Source organism: Benincasa hispida, chromosome 10 (genome assembly GCF_027475165.1).
Source record: "Benincasa hispida cultivar pf3 chromosome 10, pf3_genome.v1.1, whole genome shotgun sequence".
NCBI lineage: Eukaryota > Viridiplantae > Streptophyta > Magnoliopsida > Cucurbitales > Cucurbitaceae > Benincasa > Benincasa hispida.
This window is the reverse complement of record NC_143487.1, coordinates 36,999,261-37,009,712: the sequence shown is the minus strand read 5'-3', so window position 1 is coordinate 37,009,712 and position 10,452 is coordinate 36,999,261. Positions and strand designations below refer to the sequence as shown.

Here is a 10,452-nt window from a genome sequence, read left to right as displayed (position 1 = left end):
GCTTTCTTCTCTGTTTCAGTTATTTCATTTATTTTATTCATTATTATCTCAACTTAATTCTCAACCCAAAACGAAATTCAAAAATTAAAAAGAAAAAAAGAGTGTAAAAGTGGTGAGCATGCAGGAATAAAAGGAACAAGAGCAAATATGGAAAAAAAATAAACATAAATTTAGATGTGATGTTTTTGCCATATTACACATATAAAATAATATATTCAAATTGCCACCCATTGCAAATATCTAAAAAAAATTGACTTGTTTTCTTCAATAAACTAAATTATATAAACACTTCATATCCAAACAGTTTATCTCTAATAAAAATTGACTTGTTTTCTTCAATAAACTAAATTATATAAACACTTCATATCCAAACAGTTTATCTCTAATTTTCTCACTTATATTTCAAAATATATGAAGACACAAGTGCCACACATTTACAATAGGATCAAATGAACCCAAGTTAGACTTCTTAAACCTGCAATCCAAACGTAAACTTAAAATTAAATTTATAAACATACACAATTAAGTCCGATTATCTAAACTCCTAGTTTAACTACTAGACTTTACAGACTTAAGATTACAAACTTGTGCATCAAATGACCCTCTAAACGTCTTAGCTGCATGCCATACAATATAATACACACAATACAATCACAGGATGACTAAAAACCATCAATGAGCGAAGCAAATTTAAACTCGCACATTTGAAATCAAATCATCTAGGACAATCAATCTTAAACTCTGCAGCCAATTCTCTAGCACGCACAGTGGTGCTATCCTCCTGTAGCATGACTGAATCATCAATCCCTTTAGAAGGAATCCGATCAAGAATGCCCGAATCAATCTCCCATGGAGCTTCAACAATGGTGGTGCTAATCCCTTCATAACCTTTGCCATCCCCCACAGGCGTGAATTGAAACTGCAAAGCCAATTCCAAATCATACACTACGTCGTGCATTGAAGGCCTATTCGCCCCAACTTCATCCACACATCTCACTGCAACTTCCACATATTTCCTCAACGAGTTCCCTTCAATTGTTCCCACGAGAAAGGGATCAATCACTTTCTCAATCTCTCCTCTACTTTTGCATAGAACTGCCCAATCCGCTAAGTTCGTCTCTTCGCTTGGAAGGGTCTTATCGATCGGTGCTCTAGCCGAGAGAACTTCGAACAGCACGACGCCAAATGCGTAGACGTCGGATTTCTCTGTAAACTTTCCGGTGTTGAAGCATTCAGGGTCCATATATCCTAAAGTGCCTTTAATGGTGATGTCTAATTCTTTGGTGCCGGGTACTCCAGTTTTCGATATGCCAAAATCAGCGACCTTTGCCTTCATGTCTTTGTCGAGCAAGATGTTTGTGGTTTTAATGTCCCGGTGAACGATAACGCCGGCGGTCGAGTCGGTATGTAGATAATCAAGGCCTTTTGCTGCATCGATACAGATTTCAAGCCGTTTTTTCCATGACAAAGGAACACGATCTTTGGCCTTTGAACCGTATAAATAATCTTTTAAAGTACCCCCCTCCATGTATTCGTAAACCAGGATCATCTCTTGGTTTTCGTCGCAATACCTGTTCAGAATATATGTACAACTAGCCGTTAAAAAATATGGGTAGAGTTCACTCTATTTTATAACATAGTATAGTAAATAGAGCTTCGTACTCGATTTACCTGGATTGTTTTCAAAGGAAGATGGACAAAAAAAATATTTATAAATATAATAATTATAGATATAAATAGTAGTTTATTGCGATGTATTACAGATAAACTTTGATATTTTACTATTATTTGTAAATATTTTCAACAGTTTTGATATTTAAAATAATTTTCCTAAAAAATAACTAATATAAATTAACCTAAAGTGTAAGTTTGTAGACTATGATAAATTTAATTATATCATACCACCTTCAACACTCTCTCTCACTTGTAAACCTTTTGAAAGGTTTAGTATATTTTCATAATCAATTGATTTTAGAAAATTAAGCTTATGAACATCAGTAATAAAACATAAAAATAACGTATATAAATCCATAAAACATAAAAATAAGGAGCAAAATGTATCTAATATTAATATAATGTAAATAATTAATATTTTAACTGGAAAAAAAATGTAGAATGTGTTTATTTACAAATTTAAATAAGTATACACACCAATAAAGTTCTTTATTTTGTTATCTATTTTTTATCAAGGTGTCCAAAAACTATTTTTAATTTTAAAATTTGATTGAGACTTCAAGTAAATCTCTAAGAAATGAGAAAATTAAACAAACATAAATTTTAAAATAAAAAACTAAAAATGAAGGCTCGGTAATCATTTTTTTTTTAGTTTTTTAAAATTAAGTTTATAAACACCCTCTTCTATATCTTGTTTTTTTTTTTTTTTTTTTTTTTTGTTATCTACTTTTTTTACTAATATTTTCATAAGTTAAGTCAAATTTGAAAAGACGGAAAAAAGTAGGCCCTATTTTTTAACCATTTTCTTTTTTTGTTTTTGTTTTTAAAAGTTATACTACTTTTGCCTCTAAATTTCTTCCATCTCTACTTTTTACCAATGGTTTAAAAAACCAAGTCAAATATTGAAAATTAAAAAAAGTAACTTTTAAAAAGTTAGTTTTTGTTTTTAGAATTTGACTAAGAATTCAATTATTGTAGTTCATAAAGATAAAAATCATTATGATAAGTGGATAAAATATGTTTAATTTAAAAAATAAAAAAAAAAAAAGAAATGATTATAAAATAGGACCATAGTTTTTAAAAAATTGTTTTCGTTTTTGGAATCTCACCGAGAATTCAACCGTTTTAAGAAAAATAAAAACCATGATAAAAAAGTGATTTTTTTTTTAAAAAAAAAATAAATAGTTGTTTAAGAGGTCCAATCAGAAACAAAATTTAAAGCAAAATATAATGAAATGGAGTTGAGTGGGAGATGAACATACCCATATAAGGTAACCAGAAAACGATATCGTATTTCAGAAAAAATAATAACCTCTGTTTGAAACTCCTTAATGCCCTGTCCATGTCCAGGTAGACTTCGCTTCACAGCAACATCCTTGCCCCTAATTCTCCCAAAATAAACCTTTCCAAATCCTCCAATACCAATCATTTTCTTCTCATCAAAACCATCAGTTGCATCATTTATTTCCCTAAATGGAATCTTCCATTCAATGTTCAAATTAGGAGCAAGATCCGCAATGGACACAATCTTCTCCGACGATGGATCATCTTGAGGAACAAGCAAAGGTCGATGCCTTCTTGATTTCTGACCTTTAACAAAACAAAACAAAGCCAACCCAATTACCAGCCCAACAATCACAATCCCACCAACACAAACCCCAACAATAATCATCTTTGGACTCTGTTTCTCTTCATTCAACCTCAAATCAACAACACCCACAAACGATTTCTCAATCAACTCCATAATCTCAACTCCGTTCAAGAATGCCCTTGAAAATGGATCGTTTTTATCGAGTGCTATACCCACATTGAAGAATCCTGAATTGTCTGTAACAACGATAAACTCGTACCAAAATGGCATTGCAAACTCATTTAGTTCAGTTACTACTCTGGAACTGAGCGAGGTTTCATTAACGCCGATAGATATAACAAAATTGAAGGTTGTGGATCGTGAGACGATGTCGCACCAGATTAAGCGAAGAAAATACTTGGATTTCTTCTTCACATTAAAAACCCAAGTTAGAGCTGAATCTCTTGAGTTGGTCGTGGTGTTCATATCCAATGCTTTTGTATTAGCGTAAACGTCACTTGGGGCTATATAAGTTGTTAATTGTTCATTGTAGCTTAATTTTCCGTTGAAGGTGACGGATTTTGCAGGGGATGGAAGAGGCATGAATTTAGAATCTGGGAGCCAGGTTCTCCATAATGTGTCATGGTCTGGAGTGATCGAGAAATTACCCATCCACATTCTGTTCTTCACAAACGTACCAACAATAACATCAGTACAACTTAATAATCAAATCATCAACTTGTTGCCATAGTTTAAATGTTTATCTTCCATTAAAAAAAAAAAAGGAAAAACTTAGATGTATCCTAGTTAGTTTCTATTTATGCATCTCATTGAATTGTTCAATCATAATTAAGGAACAAATTTAGTATTATTCAAGAGTTATAGGGCCCTCAAATATATATGTCTAGACATATATATAACTGGCTAGCTCAATAATAAATTTGTCAAGTTCATTATATTTATTTTTACTAAATTATATATTAAATGAAGTTCTCTTTCAACAAAATTTCTGGATCGCTACTGATCATAATTTGTCAAATAGCAAATTCTTGGGTTCTTTTATGAAATATTTTAATTCATTTTTTGTGTGTGTAATAATAGTGTGATGGACAAAGATGGCTGCATCTTGGGATGCACCCATCTTGACTTGTAGCCTACCAAAATTTGGCTACTTTTATACAGCAAGATATATGAGAGAAAAATAGTTAAAATACACATCAAATTTATACCTCTGGTTGTAATTATTAGGGGATATACAAATTTATCCTAATTGTTGGAACGAATCCAACCATCGATCCTTAAAATGGTAATTGATGTTTAACAACAAAATTAAGTTCAATTTTACTTTTTAAAAAGAAAAAAAAAAGAATATTTTAGGCTATGAAACTTTTAAAATAGAAAACAACTTGAGTTGCACTCATCTTTGAGCATGTCGCACCAATAAAAATCTACCATTTATTAGAAAAAAATTTTAAATCGATTTTTTTATTTTTTTCACCACGTAGTAAATATAGGATTAGGTTAGACTACACCTAATTATTGGCCTTGAAAATATACATATTTGATTTTACAAAATTTTTAAAAGGAAATTATTTCAAAGGGTAAAATGGTTGAAAATATTTACAAGATATAGCAAAATTTTATAACTATCAATGATAGACATTGATTTAAGTCAATCAGTGTCATCTATCATTGATAATTCTAAAATTTTACTATGTTTTGTAAATATTTTGATTTATTTTTCTATATTTGAAAACAACCTGTTTTTAAAAGTAACTTTTTCTTTTTTTTTTTTTTCCTTAATATTTAGAAAATATAGTTAGATGCATTGAGCCCTATACCTGTTTTGTGTATGCCATCTAAATCTTCAATCAAATGACAATTTTTTTAAAGAAAAAAAATTATAATTGTTTTCTATGTGATCAAAAGGAATGGTATTGAAAAGGTTAATAAGTAAATTTGAAAAAGATAAAAGGCTTGGAAGTAAAACAAAAGTTAAACAAAACATAACATGTGAAGATTAAGTGGAATTTAGCACCTGTAAACTGCTTGGAATGCCTGGGAAGTCAACATATAATTTGTAGTATTCATTCTTACTTCTGGGGAAAGAGGGTAAGCCGAGTCTGGTTTCAAGTCCTCAGGAGCAAGAAAGACTTCAATGGCGTTCACAAAAGCCAAAGACGATTCAACAGGAGAAAATTGTATGCCAAATGGCCCTTCTTTAACCTCAAAAGAAAACTCCTTAACAATTGGTGTCTTCAAATCATTTTCAACTGAGAAATTGGATAACAACTGAAACCCACAACTAGCTGACACGTTAAACCGAGCTTGAGACATAATTTGAGGTAAAGTTGGGAAAAAATGGAGACGAACCACATACGTTCCATTTGGATTGATGTTCCCAAAAACGTACCATGTTGGCTTCTTGTAAATTCTTGCTGTCTGGTATATTTCATTTATTGATGTTGGGATGGTGTTGTTCTCAACTACTTTGCTTTTTCCGGGGTTGATCGACCAACCACCGTCCTTGGCGTCGCCGATGAAGCGTCGTTTGTTGATGAGTTCGGTGTCGGATTTTGATCCGCAGTTGAGGAAATACTTATCAGGAGGAGAATAAGCTAAAGAGGAAGAGAATTGCAGAAGTAAGAGGAGGAGGTGGGAGAGGAAAAGCATTATTGCCATTATTGATTAGTGGAGAAAATCTTGGTGAGTTGCTTGCTTTTCAAGAGGATGGGAAAGGGCAAAAAATATGGGAATGATTAATGGTTTTATTTTTTTTTATTTTTTTTATTTTAGTTCATTTCATCTTTACAAATTTGGTCCATGCTTTAGAAAAAAATTAAGATTTAATTCATATGATCTTAATCAAATTAAAATTTAATTTTTATGGTTTATAACACTTCATAAATAATTTTATTAATTTGATATATCTTCTTATAATTAATTCCTATCGTAATCATTATTTATGAATCGTTTTATCAAACTATAAGACTAAATTCCTATATAAATCGTAAGAATGAGATGATAACTTTTATTTATATATTTACCAAATTTGTAATTGATCTTATTTTAGAAAGGGGCAGAGTTTCTTGTGAAGATTGTGAAATCAAAAAAAGGAAAAAAAAAAATAATGATATAGAAAGTGGCTGGTTTTAACAGAGTAGAATTGCATAACGGAATAAGATATCAAATAATTCAAAGGGCCCGGTGCAACTTTAATAAAAATAAAAATAAAAATAAAAATTGAAAATTTGGAGTGTCCTAGTTTTTTTTTTTTTTTTTTTTTTTTTGCGAACATGAAAAATTTCATCCATGGCGTCACGATCGACTAACTTCCGCCTATAATTTAATTATTATTTGATTTCTATGTGATTGTTATCTAATTTTCATTTGATATTATTGTTATCTGATTACTATATGATATACTAATTGTCAATGATACCGATTGTTGTTTGGTTACTATTTGATTGCTATTTGATACTAATTGTGATCTAAGTGCTATCTTATACTGATTTATTATCTAATGGTTGTTTGATTGCTATTTGCTATTGAATGTTTTTTTTATTGTCAATGATACCAATTGCTATCTGATTGTTGTCTGATTACTATCTAATACTTGTTGTCAATTATACAGATTGCTATATGATAATGATTGTCAAAGATACTAATTGTTACATGATTGTTGTCTGATTACAACAATCGAATAGCAATCAGTGATATTGATTGTTATTTGATTGCTATCTAATTGTTATTTGATACTAAGTACTTTGTGATTGCTATATAATTATCATGCAATTTCTATTTGATGTTTGGAGCTATAATTGGGATAGTTGATAAAAATAACTATTTGACGTAGTTTGATATAAGATAATTTATGGGTTTTAATGTGAAATTGGAAGTTTAAAACAATATATATAGGAAAAATTAAAAGGATATTGTACTTTTAGAAACTATTTAGGAAAATATTGTTGTTTTCAAACTATTTGTAAAAATATTGTTGTTTTAAATAAGTCGAGGGTTGAAAATTCGACCTAGATAGGTTGAATTTTGAACCCTCGGCCTTTTTTTTTTTCTTTTAGGAAAATATTGTTGTTTTCAAACGGATTCTGTCATCTCAGCAAGTCTGACTAAATAACGAGCTAATGAATCTCCTTCTTTTTGCTGCTAACGAGCTAACGAGCTAATCAAATTCGAGAGCGAGATTATGAGAGACAACGAGAGTTTGAGAGAGCGAGATTTTGAGCGAGAGCGAGAGCGTGAGCGTGAGCGAGAACGAGAGCGTGAGCGTGAGCGTGAGCATGAGCGAGAGCGAGATTTTGATAGAGAACGAGAATACCGTACAAATTTCTCTTTTTTTTTCCTTTTTAATTATTACACATTCCACCTTCTTCTTTCTAATCCTTTCTTCTTCTTCTTTTTTTTTTTTTTAATTTTCCATTTTATAAAAAAAATCTAAAAATATTTATTATTTTATTTAAACTCTAAAAAGAATAAATTAAAAATAATAATAACTCATAAAAAAATGTAAATTAAATATCTCATTTATATAAAAATAATTACAAAAATCAGTGTGTCCCACAAGGTAGACGTCGTCGATTTCGAGCTGGTTGTCGTCGTCGACTTCGAACTTGAGGTTGCTCGGGTTCTTTTTGATGTTGCTCTGGTACCTCTGCAGGCGCTTCATAATATAAATATTCATTATGCTCTCCACAACCCCGACCATGTCCATGCACGTATGAAGACGAAGGACCAGCCTCTGAGTCATAATGTCCTGAACCAAATGCTGGCATCATCATCGGACTAATATAATCAATTTGACTCTGCATCTGCGTCATAGGGGGCAACTCTTCCACATTATGTGCAACCTCATCAAACTCATCATTTTCCCGAACAAGTCCTCTACGTCTAGGAGCTGGTGGAGGAACAATAGGTATATTGTACATATAATGAATTTCCTCCATATAGCTTTGGTTGTCACTACATATAGCAAGAACCTGGTTCGGATCATTCGCAACCTCACGGAGTCTACTATTGTTCGATCTTTGTGAATTATAAAACAATTAGACAATATTTAAAATAAATTTAAATAAAAAAAATTAGATAATATTCATTCATTTACTAGATGACCCACAGCTGCTCCCGGACAAGTGACTTAGTGCCTTGTGATATTATTATACCAATGAATATATTCTGGAGTGACATTTGTGTCAAACTGTTCAAGAGAAACCCAAGTGACATTTGTGTCAAACTGTTCAAGAGAAACCCCCACTGCAATAAACCTTGCACGATAGTGCCATCGCACTACCAAATGTGCAACTTTTTCGGACCAATCTCTAGTCCTTAGGTCAATATCATGCAGTACGGGTTCAGTATTACAAGGCGATGGGATACCCTACTGAAAACCGAATTGTCTCATCATCTTGTCAGGAAGATGCCACTCACCAATATGAAAACATATGAGAGGACTCATCGTCTACCATATGTTTTGACCATTCGTACAAAAATTAAGCAAAGTATGCACAATAATTTTGTACGGCTCCCAAATAACCTGAAACACAAAATATTATATTAGAGAATATTAAAAACAAATACAATAAAAATGTGAATAAAATAATCAATTAGGTTTAATGTAATGTACCTGTTCAGGTTGAAGCAGATCAAATATTATCTATACTGGTTGACTACATGTGTGGCTGTCCTAGTCACACAAATTTTGTCTCTTCACCTAAATTTTTAAATTGATAATTTAGGATTTAAATTAACTAGATCAGTGATATAAAAATTAAATTGAATTAAAACAATATACTGAGAACCGTAGGCTCGTCCAACTAACTAAACGTCATTAACATGATGTAGTTGTGGAGCCATTGTTGGAAATCGCTCCCAAACCCGTAGTTGCAAAAGTATGAGAGGCCTAGCTATCTCTCAAACATCAGGTGTATCAGTGTCTATCAACGTCTATTATTGATAGTTCTTAAATTTTGTTATATCTTGTAAATATTTTCAACAATTTTACCATTTGAAATAATTCTTCATTAAAAAATAAAAAGAAAAAAGAAAAATACGCAAGTGATAACAATAATAAAAAAAAAAATTGGCATTTTTTTTCTATAGATGCAAAAGTTTAAAAACTCAAGTTATAATTACTAATACACAATTATATTTGGCTATCCAATACAATTTTCCTAATTCAAATACTTAACAAACCTAAACAAAAATACTAATCTAAAACAAATCAAATAACATCTATAATAATCTGATATATAATTATTGAGTTTGTTAAGCGATACCAATGGTTTGCGTGGATGCAAAACGGCATATATCAATTAAAATTTAGATGATGATGTCAATAACTAGTGGATTCCAAGTAGGATTAAGATGCATGCTAAACTACCCTATTCAAATATCGATTCTAATTCTGATGCCAATGCAGATTTAGATTCACTGGTAGATTGATGTAGATTCATACTCATATTTAAAATTGTGAGAAAATGGATCAGATTGTCCTGAGTGATTTTGGACGGAGTGGTATAATCAACATAAAATAAAAATATAAACAATAAACTAAAGAAAATAATAAGTTTTGGGCCAAAAATAGCACCATGAGCCTATAGGAGACGGGGAGAGGGTTAGTTTATGTCAAAGTCTAAACTAATGTGGTCGGACAAGGCCTTGACCGATCCTAGCAAAATAGCTAATGGGCATGTCTCATGCAATGCCTCGGCTCAAAGCATCACCCTAAGACCAAAATGTGTCTAGAAAATGATGCTTAGTCTTGGCCAAGGTCGTGACTGACCGCCAAACACAAAATTGAGTGTGACCCGGCCCGAGAGATTATATAATTATCATAAAGTGACTCTAAAATCTTAACTAAACAACCTAGATCATTCACTTCTGTAAATACATTAGGGGTAATTGTAATTTTAATAATAATAATAATAAATTGACAATTGGGCACGTGTCCTTAGGTTTTGCTTTTTTACAAACATGTTAAAAAACTTCCGCCTGAAAATTTGATTGCTATTTGATTTCTATGTGATTTTTATGTGACTGCTATCTGATTTCTATGTGATTGCTAAGTGATTGTCGCACCTGCAATTACAAAAAAGTTGAAGTCCTGGCTTTGGTTTCTTAAAAATTTAAAATATATTTGTCATACAATACAATTTCCCAATACATTATCATTATAGCTTCATATGAGATAACTT

The 10,452-nt window shown here is 31.3% G+C and overlaps 1 protein-coding gene across 2 annotated transcripts; it reads right to left on the bottom strand.

Moving 5' to 3' along the window:
* Nucleotides 1-375: 375 nt before the first annotated feature.
* On the bottom strand, nucleotides 376-6,381 carry LOC120088299 (putative receptor-like protein kinase At2g23200). 2 transcript variants are annotated; one of them, XM_090305866.1, is made up of 3 exons: nucleotides 5,283-6,381; nucleotides 2,937-3,928; nucleotides 376-1,571 (listed from the first exon to the last, which is right to left on the bottom strand). In XM_090305866.1, the coding sequence occupies exons 2-3, from the start codon at nucleotides 3,920-3,922 to the stop codon at nucleotides 716-718; spliced, it is 1,842 nt and encodes a 613-aa protein (XP_090161992.1). In that variant the 5' UTR covers nucleotides 3,923-3,928; nucleotides 5,283-6,381; the 3' UTR covers nucleotides 376-715. The 2 variants fall into 2 exon arrangements, with proteins under 2 accessions (XP_090161992.1, XP_038901428.1); XM_039045500.2 differs by having other exon boundaries at nucleotides 2,937-3,923; nucleotides 5,283-6,374.
* Nucleotides 6,382-10,452: the final 4,071 nt, after the last annotated feature.